The 17,591-nt window shown below is 43.7% G+C and overlaps 6 protein-coding genes across 6 annotated transcripts; 4 read left to right on the forward strand and 2 right to left on the reverse strand.

Moving 5' to 3' along the window:
* Positions 1 to 6,413: 6,413 nt before the first annotated feature.
* On the forward strand, positions 6,414 to 7,793 carry N7506_005315 (uncharacterized protein; the record flags this gene model as incomplete). Its single annotated transcript, XM_056954609.1, has 1 exon — positions 6,414 to 7,793. One exon carries the CDS (start codon positions 6,414 to 6,416, stop codon positions 7,791 to 7,793), a length of 1,380 nt encoding a protein of 459 aa, XP_056813498.1.
* On the reverse strand, positions 7,666 to 9,743 carry N7506_005316 (uncharacterized protein; the record flags this gene model as incomplete). Its single annotated transcript, XM_056954610.1, has 7 exons — positions 7,666 to 8,225; positions 8,279 to 8,743; positions 8,816 to 9,009; positions 9,061 to 9,199; positions 9,252 to 9,532; positions 9,624 to 9,647; positions 9,709 to 9,743. The coding sequence occupies 7 exons, from the start codon at positions 9,741 to 9,743 to the stop codon at positions 7,666 to 7,668; spliced, it is 1,698 nt and encodes a 565-aa protein (XP_056813499.1).
* A 978-nt stretch (positions 9,744 to 10,721) lies between these two features.
* Positions 10,722 to 13,288, reverse strand: N7506_005317 (WD40 repeat domain-containing protein; the record flags this gene model as incomplete). The annotated part of the gene is made up of 2 exons (XM_056954611.1): positions 10,722 to 13,103; positions 13,265 to 13,288. The coding sequence occupies 2 exons, from the start codon at positions 13,286 to 13,288 to the stop codon at positions 10,722 to 10,724; spliced, it is 2,406 nt and encodes an 801-aa protein (XP_056813500.1).
* Positions 13,289 to 13,410: 122 nt separating this feature from the next.
* On the forward strand, positions 13,411 to 13,671 carry N7506_005318 (uncharacterized protein; the record flags this gene model as incomplete). Its single annotated transcript, XM_056954612.1, has 1 exon — positions 13,411 to 13,671. The coding sequence occupies one exon, from the start codon at positions 13,411 to 13,413 to the stop codon at positions 13,669 to 13,671; it is 261 nt and encodes an 86-aa protein (XP_056813501.1).
* A 238-nt stretch (positions 13,672 to 13,909) lies between these two features.
* On the forward strand, positions 13,910 to 14,291 carry N7506_005319 (DUF167 domain-containing protein; the record flags this gene model as incomplete). The annotated part of the gene is made up of 2 exons (XM_056954613.1): positions 13,910 to 14,065; positions 14,136 to 14,291. 2 exons carry the CDS (start codon positions 13,910 to 13,912, stop codon positions 14,289 to 14,291), a joined length of 312 nt encoding a protein of 103 aa, XP_056813502.1.
* Positions 14,292 to 14,419: 128 nt separating this feature from the next.
* N7506_005320 (uncharacterized protein) lies at positions 14,420 to 14,943 on the forward strand (the record flags this gene model as incomplete). Its single annotated transcript, XM_056954614.1, has 2 exons — positions 14,420 to 14,550; positions 14,607 to 14,943. 2 exons carry the CDS (start codon positions 14,420 to 14,422, stop codon positions 14,941 to 14,943), a joined length of 468 nt encoding a protein of 155 aa, XP_056813503.1.
* Positions 14,944 to 17,591: the final 2,648 nt, after the last annotated feature.

A 17,591-nucleotide genomic window follows, 5' to 3' on the forward strand; every position in this document is an offset into this window, starting at 1 on the left:
ATACAGTTATTAAAGCTAGTGTTAATATGTTGTCTTTTTGTAGTACTAGTTGAGAGATCTACCCCAATCACTCTTCTACTATGCTCTAATTCTGTTGTAAATATAACGGCTAGGGTGTTGATTGGAGAGTTGGACTTTGATCTTAAATGATCATAATATAAAGGTTGATATAAGATTGGCGAGGAAGATTATTTTGAGACTGGCATTTTGTGAAGTCTTGAACTGTCTTTAGATGATATCTGGCTTATTTGAGAGCTAGTATCATGGTTGGATGTAGGTTTTCGCGAAGTAAATGTTGGTTGTGTGTTTTTTGTTGTTAGCTATATGTTAAGAAAAGTGATAGTTGATCTCGAGATGTTGTAGGAAATAAGGAGATGTTAGGATAGAGGTATATATGATATATATATTAGCTGGATAGTAGTTGCCTTTTTCTATTATAAATTACTTCACGTATTTAATGTGAAATTAATTAAGTAAGGGAAGACTAGAGTATCTTTTTGCTTAGTCTTATACTGATATAAGCTGATTAGTCTAATATGTTAGGTCTTTGTTAAATGATTAGTATGTTTTCTTCTATCAAAAATTAGAATTTGAAATAAGATTTAAAGTACGTAGACTTATATTATTGCTTTATATCTTATATTGGGGATAGAAAATGTTAATCTTATATCTTGTATATTAATGTCGAGTCGTATTTTTTGAATTCTCTAGCCCACAATTTAAATTATAATAGATAAGAATCGTTGTGAAAATCTGCGGATGTGATAAGCATTATTAAAATTAGCTTTGATGCTTAGCCTAAGGTATTGTAATATAAATAAATGCTGTATGCAGCCGTGGCAAACTGCTGTTTAATTGTAGTAAATTAATTGATAGATAGCACCTGCTTTAAGCTATATCAAGCGAGAGGAACTCCGTAAGCATTATGTCAAATAGGAGCAACTCTGCAAACGCTATAACAATCTATTACGACGCCATAATGAATTTTGACTTCTATATAGGATGAAGAGCTAGCTCATCATGGAATCGCCTAATAATTAGATTTTCATATATCACTCTCACCTAGATATCTCTCCACCCTCTAGAGAAGATATAATAAGACGATGTTAACAAGGAATGGTAATTTATTGTTGATTGGTGAAAGAAAATACGCCCTAAGTCTACTATTGTTTGAATATCTCGCTATTATAGCCCTATAGCCTTTGCTTAGCTAGTCGATAAAGACCTTCTCGTCCTCTGTACTCTAGTTTGTCAATATAATAGATGGGAAGCTTTAGTGCAGCTTTCGGAGAATAGTTATCATATATTTTCGTAATTATCGAACCCTTTTATGTCTACTTAATTTATTTTAGTATATAATAGGATTCGAGAATTAGCAAGTCTTAGTATAGTTATTAAAACAATATATTAGTTCTATATAACATTTACTATCTTTAGCTTACTAGCAAATCTTGTTATGTTTTCTGTGTACCTTATATATATTCTATAAAGTATGATATATTGTTAAAGAGAAAGTATTTGTTGGATCTAAGGGATATAGATATTAGTATTTGAACAAATATTAATAATAAATTAATCAAAAAATGAGTGATTTAATATAATTTACTATCTTTTTTGATTTGTGAAATGGCTTTGGCTTACTAATAGAAGGGGATCGACTATTAATGGGTATTTAGTTACAATGATGGGTTAATAGGTATCAAATAGGCTCTAAATAGTACAAATATATCAAGAATTTAGATATTAAGTAAAGTTGAATCCTCTTTTTTAGATTTATTAATTACCTTCTGTTTTATCACCGTTTTTCTATCTTATTATTAAGATAATTTTTAATTAATTTTATTATTTTAGAATTAAATCTCTATTAACTCTTTATATTATGTCTAAAGTTGTGAAAAGACATGTGTGTTTAGGAAGTTAATAAATTATAGAGGTTTATTAGAAAGTGGTGGTACTTATATATAAACCTTATATATATATTTAAAATCAAAATATAAATATCAATATTTTTCGTGATATCTTGACTTCTATTAGTCAGATCTAATTTAAAATTGAAGTATATAATAATATTACTACTATAAATCTATTTTTTAAATTTAAACTTTGTACGACTAATTAAAGTTTGTATTACAGCGATTATATATATCGATTTATTAGTATTGAAATAGGTTTTAATGGGGTGTATAGCCTCCACTAATAGGTTGTAGGCTTAAAGTTTAGGCTCAACTGGCCTATTGCGAGAGTCTAGATTTACAATAGAGGGTGGTAGAGATGATATGATTCTCGACGATAAGGAATTAAAATAAAGAATATATTTACTATGGGTATTGGCAAAACTGGTTGTTCAGCCTACTATATCTTCTATATCCTTAGTTTGGCGGCAGGTAATATTATCTAGCTGTGAAATAAAAGGTTATATATGTTCTAAATACCCTATATGTGTTTAATAGCTAAATATATGTTCTTATTATACTTTTGATAATAGACAAAATCAAATGGTTTTCATTAATTTAAAGGGGAAGATCGCTTATACGACTGTAGATCACATTATATAGGTAGCCTAGTGACTAATAAGCTAGTAGAATAATCTTATCCTATATCTGTCTCCAACGCTATCTACTAGTAATATGCCTTCAGTAATATCGATAGAGTCGACTATGTTGTATGCTTGAATCAAGAATAACTGGAATATAATATAAGTAGATAAATTGTTTTTAAAAAGATTAAAATATTTATTAATAAGGTTACTAGATAGATTGTTGTTTCGTTTTATACTATAAGTATATAATAGGATAAGTATCTATATTATAAAAGAATTATTAGCGCAAGTCCTCGCGATAATATATTATATAAATAGTATCTCTTACTTCTAGCTTTGATATGAATATAATTGTTTTTAAAGGCCTGGAAGTCTAGTAAAGTTTTAATATATCTTAAACTCGGACGAAATAAAGGCCATATTATTAGAATCGTAACTAGTAGGACGCTCAGGATAAAGATCCCTAGCACAATTATCTTGTTTATATAAAAAAGTTAAAAGCATTATAAAATAAAGAAGAGAAAAATCTATTGTTATATATCTAGTCTCTTCTTAGTAATCTAAAGAAATAAATAAAATGGTATTATTAGTATAAGAGAGCTATCGATTGTTGTGAAGTTATAATTTAAATTAATAAGCTTACAATAATATGATACTATTATTAAAAATATGAGGATATGTGATCTACTAATACAGTCACCTCAATTTTATAACTAGCTTATTTAATAAATTCCTTATATATATATAACGGTGTATATATAAGAAATCTTATTAGCTTGCTAGCTTAATATCGTTTTACTGATTTCCAACTTTATTTGATAATATTAAAGAGCTAAAATTCATAGCTCTAATCATCTCTATAGCCCAGAATAATTTACTAAATAAGGGTATATCGGATATCTAGGTATTAATAATTATAGTGGATATATATTAGCTAACTATATTAGATAGGAGTAATAGAAATTATAAGCTCATCGCCTAGATTTTTAGTTGACTACTTTTCGTTTCGCGCTTAACATTATATCCTGTAGATTATATAACATCAACTTGAAAATCATATCTTCTATTTCCTTCAGTAATAGCTTTTATTAGACTCTCTTACGGTCAGATAGACATATCTAGAAGCTTTAGAGTTATATAAGTTCTTTTAATTCTTAAAAGCTTATTAAAATAAAGTTAAGGATAAATATTTTTAGTTAACTCTAACTATGTTGATAGGATGGTATTGTATAATTATTAACATTCGCCATATAACTATATACCGTATTTCACACGATTAGAAAAATCTTCTTAAGATACTTTACAAGGCTATTGAATTTTCGAAATACATTACTGGCTTTAAAGAGATTAAAAGTCTTTATTATATTCAAGAGTTCGTGAAGATAGCGTTATTAGAATTTGACTAACTAATAGCCTAGCTAAAGTAAAAAGCTCTTTTAAAGATTCCTTAATATAAATACCACCCCTAGCATCTAGATCGACAGATTATCTTACTTCTAGAAATAATTAAAAGAGTGCTTTAGAGTATTGAAAACAATTTTATCTCTAAAATGAAATAGTTCTTATATACAGAGTTTAAAAGCTCTTAAAACTCGTTGGTTTATCCCTATAATGTAAAGTATATGATAAAATACATGGCCTCTCTACTATGGCTAATATAAAAAATACATATCACGGATTCTAATATACTATTTAATTATTGCGAAAAAACCTTAAGTTATAAATTAAACCTTATCTAATATTCAAGTCACCCCACAGCCTTTATTTTAAATCTAGCTCAACCAATTATCCTAAATGGTCTTAATAGGTTAAAGATATAAAGCTCCTAAAGTGTTAAAGTTATCAAAGTAAAGACTGCTAAATAAAAGACTGCCAAATAGAAGAGATCCTCCACTACTACTTCTACTCCTACTCTGTACTGGTTTCCTTAACTTAGGATTTATCAAAAGCCACTTTTAATAAAACAATAGCTTGAATCAGGCGTAGGTCACTAGAAGAGCTTTTTATGGGGTTGAAATGATACTATAAAGCAAGATTTTAGATTGCGTCTATTATAGCGCTGACGAGTTAGTGGAAGCTCTCAAAACACTTGGAATAAAAATTTTTCTTAAGCTTCTACTGACTATATTATTACATTCGTTTGGCCTTTAACTCTACAATCGATATTTAGGGTTGTGTCTTAGATTTTCTTATTCGCGGCTATGTGGTTTCTAAGGCCATAGTAGACCCACGAGCTATAGAGATTTAGTGGTCTAGTAGATTTATCTTAGGAAGAGATGGCTTGATTTGTAGGGTAGTTGGTATGGTAGTTATAGGGATAGTATCTCTGGCCGTGTCGGTGGATCGACTGTAGATGCTTGAGGTGTTATTGTCAGAGCGACCACGAACTTGATTTTGAAAAGGGTTCATAGGATATCGATCACAGACTGACGTCTCAGCTCACAGAAACCGAGGTTGGGCTCGAGGTCCGCAGGCCTTTTAAGAACGAAAGATCTGTTTTATGGGCGAACGCAGTCGATTGGTGCTCTTGGATATTTTCTCAACGGCTTTCCTCATATTCTCACCATCGTTGGTGGACCTCGAACTCTTAGTCGTAGACCAGCACGGCTAGGATTCGCTACGATTCGTCCACAGCGCGGCGGTAAGTTTTCGGTACGAAGAGTCCTTGCCCAGCCCTCTCAGACAGACACGTCTGCTCCATACGGAGTACCTAGGTAGTGCTCTGTAGCCACCGTTGGAATCTCGTTTGGAGTGTTTCGAGTCGACAAATACTATTAGTACTTTGTGCTCGTCCGAAACATCTTCCTTTCGCAAAAAAAAGGGGCTGGGTTCAAAGTCTTCAAGAATGGAATGGTTCGGAGTTTGGGATGACGAAACTGGCTATTCCGCAAATAGATGGCGACGAGAGTACGGAGTACAAGGAGTGTACAGAGTAGACTCGGGGTTGGAAAGAGGCTTGACCCTGCTGCCGAGAGAAGGCCCCGGGGGGCAGCGGGGGAACAAGGTCACCTGACCGCGTTGTCCCAACCTTGGAACATCCGTGGATTTTGTCTCGAGGCGAGGTGCTTCCATTCTTTTCGTACTGCACCTCGGGGTCCTCAATCTCGAATCTGAAATATGTCTCTCATCTCAATTACACAGGCAGTTGGGACAGGTGTGCCAAGCGCTGTGCATACATGCCCCAAAGATCCATGAGAATGATTGGACAGTCAGTTCTGGGTGGGGCTGCGATCGATCTGAAGGAGAAACCAAGAGCAACCCTTCAAAGACTCTGAGTTGTGTGAAGAGGAAGCGGAAACAAGTGAGCCTTGGAAGACGAGGTGAATGACTGTCCCGTGGGCTCTTCTTCCTGAGCAGTCAGTGCTGTAGTCTACAAGACCTGCCGCACATAGGTTTCTAGGCAAACACCTGCCAACGCACGTCATGTCTCAGCCGCAGTCCCCAATGCGGTGTGAGCCCAAATCGCCCCCTCCTGATGATGAGACCTTTGCTCCGTAGAGAGACGGACTTGCGTTTCTTATTCTACGAAGGATGCCCGGTGAAACCTCGACCTGACCATGTCGTCAATAAAGATTCCATCGAGTATCGAGAACAGATTTGGCGAAACCCATGCCAGTGGTGATGGCGTTTCATTGCAGGCGGGTGTCAACACGGGCACAATTAACATCAACCGTGAGTTCCACAAAACACAAATCAGTACAGCCGTTGATCACCGAGTATCACAGAAAGAGCCCCAGAATTGTCCTTCCCGAAAGCGATTTATAACGCAACCTTTGATGCTGCAAACAAAGAACATCTGCCAAGTTGTCTTCGAGGCACACGTGTCGAGGTGTTAGAAAAAATACGGCAATGGATTGATGGCGACAATCCCAAGATGATCTATTGGGTCAGCGGCATGGCTGGGACAGGAAAATCCACCATCGCCCTCACACTCGCCCGAGCATACAAACGCGCATTTGGAATGGCAGATGGTAGCCAGGCTAACATTACCCTGGCTGCGACCTTCTTTTTCTCGAGGGGTGGGGGTGACCTTTCATCCGCGAGCAGATTTCCCGCAACAATCGCTATCCAGCTCGCTGAGGTTTCGGGACAACTTCGAAAGGTCATTGCGAGGGCGATTGAAGACAATCCTCGCCTTGAAAGCTTGGGTATACAAGATCAGTGGGAAAGACTCATCATTGAGCCTCTTTCACTCCTTTTCCAACCCACTGCCACAAGCCCATCGACCCTTCTACTGATTATCGATGCTTTGGATGAATGTGATAGCGCCCAGGACATTCAGGTCATCATGCGGTGCCTTGAACGAGTTACGCATGCGACAGGCGTGAGATGCCGTGTATTTCTCACTAGCAGGCCAGACTTGACAATTGGGCTTGGGTTCGATGACAGCGCATCGCTCTCTAGGGAAAATTTTGTCTTGCATGACATTGAACGATCGATCGTCGATCAAGACCTGAAAATATATTACAGAGACCAGCTCTCCCGCCTGAAGGCGCCAATACCTCTTGAGGAGAGTACTGTCTCCGAGATAACAATACAGAAGCTGGTTGAGCGATCAAATGGGCTGTTCATCCACGCAGCAACCGTGTGCAGATTTGTGCGGGACGGAGGATGGCTCGCAGTCGAACGACTGACTCGCTTAGTGGAAACACAGAAATCCGACAGCGCAGAGCTTGAGCTCGACCGAATGTACAAGACGGTCCTTGAATATTCTTTCGCTTCTGTCACGGATGGTCTCAACCAGGAAGAGGTGGAAAAGGTCCATCAACTTTTCCAACGCATCGTTGGCGCAATAATGGTCTCGTTCGATGCGATGAGCACCGAGAGTCTGGCAATGCTTCTTGGAGTAAAATGGGAGAGTATATTCACAACGTTGAGTGCATTTCACTCGGTCATAGATGTTCCGAAGTGCCAACATGACCCGATCCGAATTCTCCACCCGACATTCCGCGAATTTCTGCTTGATCCCAGCCGCCGTGGTGATAAGTTTCAGTTCATCCTGGCCAAAGATGCGCACGGATATCTCCTTACTGGATGTTTTGCCTGTCTGATGTCCCAGCTCAGACGGAACATCCTCGACATCTCAAAACCCGGAGCCAAAGCACAGAAAGTATCAGCGGGCAAAATCAACGCGTGCATTTCAAGAGAACTTCAATACTCCTCAAGATACTGGTGGGATCACTTTCAAAATAGCGACAACCACTCGCGAACAGATTCAAGCATGCATAGAACCCGAATGCGCCCTGGGGAGTGAATGCGCGCAGCATGTATGGGAATGTCAGCGAGAGAACCGAGGCCCAGAAGTTGTTTGTCGCAACGGCCCACGCCATTCCCACTTCTCGGTGGGACAGAGGGAATACTTCTGCTGAATAGGTGAACGGAACAGGGCCTTCTCCGGGTGAATAAAACGCGTCGAAAAGATACACGAAGAATGCAATCATTCCGATGTGCGCGTTGCTGCTGGAGGGGATCCAGAAGCAGAACCCAGCTGCCAGGAGTGTCCAGCACATCTTGGGGAATGTGAAAAGCAACAGGCCTCGTCTTCCGAATGTATCGATTGTCCATACAGCAGGCCAGGCGAAGACAAAGTTGATAAGTCCAAATCCAAAGGAGGCAAGGAGCGCCTCGATGTTGGAAGCACCAGCCAGTTGAAAAATCGTCGAAGAGTAAAACGAGATGATGTTGACTGAGACCATTGTTAGCTCTGCTCAAATCCGCTAGCCTTGCCAGATAACTCACTTCCACACATCTGCTGTGCGATCATCACAATCCCAGAGGCCTGCACCGCGCGTCGCAGACGAGGCACCGTGAAGAGCTCCACAAAGCGAACGAACATGTTTATGTTATCGCTCCTGGAGAATCCAGAGTCTTGAAGCAACTGCTTTTCCATTTCCAATTGCGCATGGATGTAATACAGGTCTCTGGCAGCCTGCAAAGGACTACTGTTTCGCAATCTGAGCAGAGAAGCGTATGCCTTCTTGTGGTTACGGTTGGTCATCAGCCAACGAGGAGACTCGGGGCAAAACCAAATTCCAAGAATCAAAGGCACTGCTGGGATGAAGGCAGATCCTAACTGCAACCGCCAGGAGATCGCACCGGTGTTGGCCACGATCAGGTTGGCGCATGTTCCGAGGAAGATTCCGAAGGCTGTCCAGAGTTGCCAGGACATGACCAGGCCTCCTCGAATGTTGGTGGGTGCATTTTCTGCCATGATTAGCTTCGATCTTGTGCCATAGAACGACGTGCGGTCCCCGGGACTGGCTCCCATTCACATACCAGCAGAGTAAACAGGAACTGTCACTTCTTTAAGACCCATACCGATTCCAAGCAGCACACGACAAGCAACCAGCTGCCCCCAATGTTGCGTGAATCCGGAACCGAGAGGTGCGACAAGACTGAAGATTGCAGCCAGGAAGATCGTGCCCCGGCGGCCGAGGATATGGTTCAAGGGGTCCGAAAGCCAAGCAACGCTATCAATCAGTGTCAGCAGTGAAATTTCCAAACATGCAGTTGGCACACACAAGATACAGATGGTGATGTATGGAGTCGCATTGATAAATCCGACAATCCACTGGTTACGCTTGCACACAGATGCGTCCAAGCAGCCGCTGTTGGGAATGCCGAATTGAACATCGAAGGTCAGGTTGGCGCCGTTGGAACCTAGGAACCCTATCAGCTGCGTGGAACCACAAGCTAACATAGAAATACTAACCGGTCTGGTCCCAGCCTTGAATGGCTGCCGCGATAGAGTTCAAGATGATGGTGTAGTACAGTGCAAAGGGGTGCTTCCAGCGGTGAGTACGCTCCTCGGTCATGATGCGGCGGTCGTTATCATCGAGTTCAGCGAGTCCTTCAATACTAGAAGGCGACTGAGCAACCAGGGCGCCTTTCTTGAGAAGAGGCAGGATATTCTCTAGGTCATATTCGGTAGCATAGGTGGCCACGTCGGCCATGAGCTGGTCGTGGGGGATGCCGGCGAGAGGGTTTTGGATTCTGTCATGTCAGTGATTGGATGCCAGCGGAGTGAGATGGGGGGTTGAGGCTATCTGGTGCTTCCTGTGCGAACTCCCAACGCAAAACTTACTCCCCGGTCGTATTCTCGGTCATTCTATTTTGTAAGTTAGCACTGATGGGTTGAACTGACAGGTGATTTCCATGTATTCACATACCCGCCAGCCGTGTCACTTCTGGCTGGGTGAGACATCTTGATAGGGTATCTGGCACAATCAAGATGTTTTAGATGATGTTGTGTAAATGTCTAGAGACAGCTGAGGTACCAAGGTGATACGGTGTTGATGAAACACAATCAGAGAAAGCAGCTTGGAGTAGGCTGATGACCGTTGATGAAGGTGACTGGAAAGGTGAGAGAAGCGGGAAAGGAGAAGAGCGAAAGAAAGAAAGAGAAGTAAAACACTCAAGTAACGAGGGAGAGTGTTGTCACCACTACGACTTCGGACGTCTTTTCTTCCTGCACAGCTACTTGTAAAATCTCACAGCAAATAAAACCCCGTCAGCAACCGGGTATTAGACCTTCAAAAGCATCCCTCGAGGTCATCTAGTGCCACCCAGATCTATGCTTACAGGGCAGATTTAATCACTGGTGCCCCTTGAGACTGAACAGCAGCTCAATCTATATCTCGTCCTCGGTCTATAGTCAACCCCATGAGGATGGGTCATACGAGACACAAGCAAGGTGTACATAGCCTTGGAGATAAATCAACAGAGCCTCGAAAACGGTCTGGAAACACAAGTCGCCGTGCTTCCAAGGTTGAGTCGAGGGGTTTCAGCTCCTGCAGTCATGGGAACACAAAATCCCGACGCGTCAGGACTCGGTTGCACTACCTCAGAAAGCGGGAAACAAATCAAGCTCACTCCATATCCCCGCAGAATATCATATGACCCGAGTCTGTGGCGCAATTCTAAGCTCAAACGGTCTACTGTTGCTTAGTCTGTTTAAGCCGGGCCAAGTGACTTGGCACCCTGTTCCTGTCAGACTTGGTTCAAAGGCATGCAATCAGCCCTTGGCTACCATGGTAGTTATATGTTTGCAGCAATACCTCGTCTCAGCAACAGTACTCCAGTCTGGGAGTGGTAGATCAGCTGCAGGTTTCAACCTTGGAAAGGTTGATCAAGAGCCTTGGTCCCTATAAACAATCCAATTTCCCCGCAAACCCTAACAGAATCAATAATTCATCGTTTTAACACCCTCATCAAGTCTCAGAAACAACGGCCCATCGACAGGGTCACGAAATGTAATGGTATGGCCATTGATACCTGCCACTGAGTTTCTGTAGGCAGGTGGAATTGCCAAAATATCCTCGTCGTTTTCTTGAATCCAGGATCGCGTGGCAAACAGCAGTGGAAATGGTGGTGACCTACCAGGCAGTAAGTCATTACCTCGGTCCGTGATCAGGTGTGTTCTAGATGGAGCGAATTGAATAACTTCTGTCTGAAAGTCAAGCTGGATCCTGAACCAGAGTTTCAACGCCGTTGTCTTGTACACATCAATTTCAGGGCCCGCTGCGTGGGACTTGCGACATGTGAGGGCCAAAAGCTTACCATCCGGTGAGAGGGATGCTTCTGTGTAATGCGGTCCATACAGATCCGGCGGTACGTCTTGAAAATAGCCGTCATCTTCGTCGGATACCTCACGCTCATAGTATTTGGGGAGGTGAATATAAGATTCTCTGAGGCCTCCATGCCCGATGTTCCAAATGTGAATTATTTGTCTTTTTCGTCCATCCACCTCGCTCAAAATCCAGACATTTTTACCATCGGGCATGAATCCCGTCAGTTTGGGACATCCTCGAAGGGTTCTGTGTCGGAGAATGTTGTTTGGAAAGCTTCCAACTTCAACCCATTCTGAACCTTGGCCCCATAAGCAATAGAGCTCCTCGTTTGTGGAGAACGCAATCCGTAGCTTCTTGTGGTAGCGGACCGGTATTTCAAAATCGCAGATTTTGCGCAGGCCATCAAGTTCCCAGCCATAACATTTAGAACGGAAACGGAAATGTGGCTCATCGTTCTTGATATAAATGATTTTCTTGCCCTTGTGAGATATTGAAAGATCACCAGATCTGATCTGACGGCCATCGATGTTCAGCACTTCTCCCTGTTTGCCGGTTTCTGTCTCCCAGAAATGAACACCCGACTCTGCCAGTACCGCGAAAACGTTGCCTGATGGAGAGAATTGCGGAGTACCAAGAGTCTTGGGTACGTTCAAGCGAAATTTCTCCTCTCCCGCTCTTGTATCCCAGATCACCACGGTGGGACCCTGGTAAGCACCAGTTGCTAGCAAACTTCCATCTGGGGATCGAACCCAGACATCGAAACCACATGAAGGGACTTGACTTTGCTTTTTTTTTAGATCAATTTTGCTTTGCCTGCCCCAGTTAGCCCTTATGCCTTGAAGACCCTGGTAAATCTCCATCAATCGAGATGGCTTCGATCCAAATTCTTCAATGTTCCATATTTTCAGTTCATTTGATTCATTGACAGAAATTAGGAGCTTGCCATTGGGCGAAAAGGTGATGCTCTTTATTATGGAGTCGCTTTTCAAGACTGTTGGTGCACATGATTCGCCAAGCATCCACAGAAAAATAGCATATTGCTTGAATGACGCAAGTATCAACTTTCTGTCTGCAGGTCTGCAAATCGCCTTGGTTGGTGAATTAGGGCCAAGCGGAACTCGCATGCCATCCGAGCCGTCACGAGCATCACGAAGAACTAGGCAAGGTCCCTCAGTTGATACCGGAGGTGAGATAGTGATATACCTCGTCCCAGGCATTGATCCCAGCCAAAACTCCTTGGGGGTGATCCTCGTGGAAGAAACCTTAACCCCGGTCAATGCATTCCAAGCATGGAGTATCTCATTAAATTGGCCACGTTCTTTAGTGGCTATGATGGAAATCAACAACGATCCATCTGATGAGAAGTAAATTCCAGTGATGCGTGTGCCTCGCTCAACTTGAAAATGGTACTTGGGCGATTCTTTAGCTTTTATATCCCAAACCAAGATATCACGGGGGATATCAGCAACTGCGACGAGATTCTCTTCTGAAGAAAAGGCACAGATCTGGTGGGTAGCAGGCCCTGTCCAAAATCCAAGACGCCTGAAACGAAGCTGAAAGTCTGGCTGAGATCTCGCGCCAAAGGAAGATTGGATGTTCCATACCGAAAGACGGTTCTGGGAAGAAGAAGCCACGAGACGCCCGTTCGGTGAAAAGCAGACACTTGCCCACCCGCTTAAATTTCCCTCCAGTTTGAATCTCCGCGTGCCACTTGTTGCGTCCCATATGTGTACCATGCGGTCTCCACAAGCTGTAGCAACAAGTCTGCTGTCTGGGGAGATTGCAACAGAGTGAATCACAGATGAACGAGCAATCGAAAGGCCACGATATGATTCGCTCCAATTATCTGGCTTGCGAGGCTCTTTCAAAATCCAGCTCGGTGCCTCCTTGCAGCTCTGCTTTCTCAGTTCACTAGACTTTGGACTGAAGATCAAGCCTGAGACATAGATTTGTAGAGGAGCTTCCTCTATTATCAACTTATTGCTTAGAAGAAACTGCAGAGCGTCTGGCACGAAGACTTGAAGTTGGGAGGTTTTATTTGATTTTGGATGATCAGATAGCATTAGTTTTGGAGATTTTCTGTGCAATGATTTTCCGTTCTATAGCTCGTCAGTTCCAAGTTCGACAACACGCAGTCTGGGCAGGATGAACTTACGATAATGGCATCTATGTCTGACATTGCTTCAATCGCATGCCCAAGCTTTCGGGACCATGCCAGGCATTCAAGCCAGGAAAGATACTTGTGTTCCAAAAATTCTAGGAGGATGAATTCTCGTTGCCTTTGTTTTGATCTTCCTGTTCATGTCTGAGACTATGCAGCGTTCCCTCGAGGAATTGGACTATGTCTTCGGTGTGCCGACTCGAACTCACGCCAAGTATCAGCTCACTAAGGTTCTTCCCTGGTGGATAAAGCGATACATCTTCATGCACAAGGACGCGGTCTGTCCAGAGCTCTACCATATTGCGCCTGAGTATGGCCCCGACGCAACCTTTGAGCTCACTACTCGGGCTGAGAAAAGTGACAAGACCGACGAAGCTGAGCCTCACGTGGAGATTGCTTGATCCAGTTTCATGAAAAGTCACCAATGGGGCTCCCCTTGCAAGGTCGCGAATATGAGGATGAGAACGAGGATCAGGATAAGTATGAATCAGGTTATGTGGGGGCTCGGACTCCCGAGGATTGAAGGCGGACTAGGGCCATTTAATTAGCAGTATCAATACTCTTGCTTCCTAGGAATATCATAACTTCGAGTTGAACTCTCTTCCATTGCGACAATTCGACGTAGTGCCGCTTTCTGGAATGTCGCCCCTAACCTGCCTCCGTCTTATCGCAAAGGCCAACAGTAAAACGTACAGCCTCCACATCCCTTGTTATGTGAAAGCCAACGCGTCTCGCCGCATCGGAGTAACGGCCGTGGGCAGCGACAAGATCGACGTGTCGCAGATTCTTGCCGAGGTATGAATGTCCCTGTCACTCAATGAAGGGCAGTACTGAGCAAAAGTATCCTGTCTAACTGAATGCCAAGATCTTCAAGGTCCCGAAATCAAGTGTGGGGGTGATTCGGGGTGCGAAGTCGCGAGAGAAGACGCTCTGTATTGCCGATCTGGAGATCGACAGCGAAGAAGCATTCTTGCAGCGCGCAACTAAAAGCCCACAAGACGCTATTTCGCGACGCGCTTAGGTCGAACGTTGAAATTGAGGTTGGAATTTCATCGTTGCCCACCGGGGCAGGTGGATTTGCAGATCCCGTGACGCCAGAATCCCATCTTTTTCGGAGCTGCGACTGTTCGCCCGCACATCCTGCGCAACATGTCGGACATCGCCATGGACATTGACAGTACTCCAGGGGAGGCTACAAAGCGCAAAGCTCCTGATACAAAGTCAAAGAATATCCATTTCACATCCCGCAACCCGCCCTGGACCTACTTCAAGCTCAAGCTGTAAGCTACCGAGCTCAATCCGCAACCTCCCAAACACCAACTGACCAGACTCACAGGATCCCCCAGCCTGGCGAAACCCTCCAATCACTTGACGCCCTTTCCGCGCGAACATATATCACCTCTGCACTGTCGCAATTCTACGGCTTAACAGGAACCGCCATTCCGATCGACATCTTGAAGATCGAGAACGCCTCTCCGACCGAGAAATGTGACTCTGTCTGGCTGCGCGTTCCACGCGAAGACGCAGGCGCCATAGTGAACTCCGTGAGCTCATGGATCGGGGGCGGAAACAAATCCGTGGGGTCCGCAGATGTCGCGTGGAGAATTTGCGCGAAAGGAAACTTCCTGGGTGCGTTGATCGCTGGGTCTGGTGAGGACTTATTCGTCCCCTAGACAATGATGCGATTATTGCGTTTTACCACTACATGAATACACTCGCGGGCATGGTTGTTTTGATACCGCCCTCTGCCTGTTCGTGGACACTCCGACAATGGCATTGGCCATGACTCGTCGATGATGGACGCATGCTGCGTGGCGTTGCATCATGCACAGGTCCGGTCATTCTGATGTGCGTGTACATGCAACCAACAATGCTGTGCCGCTTCCTCCAAGTATGCGAGGATCGATCCAAGCTTCGATGGAATTTTGGCGTTAACCTCAACGCGCTTTTTCTACGGTGGCATATTCTCAAGGCGGTCTTGCGTCGATTAAGAGGATGTACATCGTCCTGAACAGGTCCGCTAGCGACGAGTGGTACTGATGTTTCCCACATCGCTCGGATTGATGAAAAGATACCAAAGGCCCCATACCTTCACGGTGAATCCTCTTTTGTACCGCTCCACTCGCAATATCTAAACTTTCACAGACAAGGGCGAGCATCACGTGTGTACAGAGGGCACGAGTGCAGAGAAGACATGCTGGAGTTTAAATCCAGACTGCTAAGCATAATATTGATCCATCTCGGTTGTTTTCAACTGGTTATCATAGTAATCAAAGTCGGAACCGAATAGCTTCTATCTGTTATCTTCCTGAAACACTGAATGACAAATCCATATAGCTCACAGCCGCCGTCTTTTCTGCCCAACAGTAGGCTCCAAGAAGTGGACTAGTCGCTTTGACCTACGATAGCAGTAACAAGATCTCCGTGGCGGCCAATCTAGGATTTAATGATCTGGACGTCCAAACTGAGCGTAAGCTTTCTGCTTATCGAGAAATTCTAGCGTTGATTTGGGGAAGCTGCTAATCTTTTCACGAAAAGTATTATTGGTAATCTTAATTGAGACTCTTTCTTTAAGGCTGGTGACCCAGAAAGCAACGCGCTTTTTGAAATATCCATAAAGTTGGTAAATATCGATTGGATCTATACTTTCTAAATCGTGGTCTTGACTAGACTGAAACCTGGCGCCGGGGAACTCGATAAGAACTCGCTGTAGGATCTTAGTAGGATTTGGTTGTAAACAAAGAACAGATCTCCAATAATAAAAGGAAATATTATCTTAGATGGGAGACTTATCTAACTCAAAGAAAAATATAGTTGATGTAAAAATACTCTTTACAAATTCAGCTAGTATTGCAAAGTCTATATGCGACATTTTTTTCAGCGAGTATATATTGTCTAATACTGGTAGTATATTATCGATGGTCTAGTCTAGTCGGAAAATATTAGGTGTTGACGAATAGGGAAGATAATTGAGAGCTTTCAAAAATCTTTGTTTTCTATCTATAGAGAAAGAAGATATTATAGCCTAAAATAGTTAGGAAAGAGCACCTTTTTGAATACGATTAAGAAAACCAATTGAATTACTGGGGCTAGATATGAAGAATCTTATTCTAATAGATAGAAGAAGGTTGTGCCTTTTCGCTATAGACTAGATAATACCCAACTCTCGCAAAACAATAACTAGTAGATTGTTTATCCGGACCCTATTATTTTACAAGAGACTAAAACCTAGTAATATTTGACACGGTGAGCGGGGGGCCGAAAACGGCTCCCATTGCACCGCCGTCCTGTCGCCCTTGACCGCCTGCCCGTCTCCGCTATCCCATTACCCCTTTGGGTTTAGCGCCCTCGCCCGCACTCCCGTTCGGGTTTAGGGCCACCGCTGGCCGCTTTTACCGCTCCCAAGCAGTCTTCCCATCTATAAAACACCGCTCGTCCTCTTCGCAGCTTTGTCGACGCACTTTCTCTTCTTTTTCCTGTCTGGCCCCCTTTCTCTCGGTCCCCACCAAATCATGCGCACTGGCTCGCCACCTGATGCATCGCCCCTTTCATTTCACCGGAGATGTCGCTCAATCCACCGTTCAGCCAGCTCTAGCCAGCGTTGTCTGCACCGCGGACCAGTCCCTTGCAAGTTGATGCTTCGAGATCACGAAGCCCCGTCATCTTGTGTGCTATGATACCTGTGTTTCCGACTACTTTTATTGTACTACTAGCTCTCGAGAACACATGTTGTTTGCGAGCCTTTCTCGCTGAGCGCTCCGCTCATTCTGCTGGCTTTCTGCTAGGCCGGAGAACAGTGTCTCGGAAATCCGCGACACGCACGCCCTGATTTGCCACATTCCGAGCGAGGTTGCATCCTACAGCCTCCAGTGGTGAAGGCACACCCTGGTCCGCTTGGCCGAGAGCGCCTCGGGGGAAGACTGTCGTCATACTCGGTTTCTCTTAGCCGTTATTACCCAGTCGACGAGACCTCGGACGACAATGCCGTTCTACGGACCAATGGCGGAATTGCCGCATTCTTGCCTAATCTCAACCGATGCCAAGTACTGCGTCACGAGGCCGACGATGGTCCATTTTACAGATGGCCCTTGACCAAGCGTATAGATGAGCAACTGGAGACTAGGCTGACGGCCATAGTGGAGCCAGGTCACAATAGGACGCCACCAGGTGTGCGGAAGCTTTTGCCGATGGCCTTCGGTCCCTTGTTGTGCAACCGGCGTGGCTCCACGCCTTGGATGAAACGGCTCGGATTGAAGGAGGTGGACCGAGTCCTGTGCGCCGCCAAAGGGAATCCTCGCCTATAAGAGAGACGACAATTCCC

This window comes from Penicillium brevicompactum (assembly GCF_028827555.1).
Source record: "Penicillium brevicompactum strain IBT 35665 chromosome Unknown utg000003l_segment0_segment0, whole genome shotgun sequence".
Lineage (NCBI taxonomy): Eukaryota > Fungi > Ascomycota > Eurotiomycetes > Eurotiales > Aspergillaceae > Penicillium > Penicillium brevicompactum.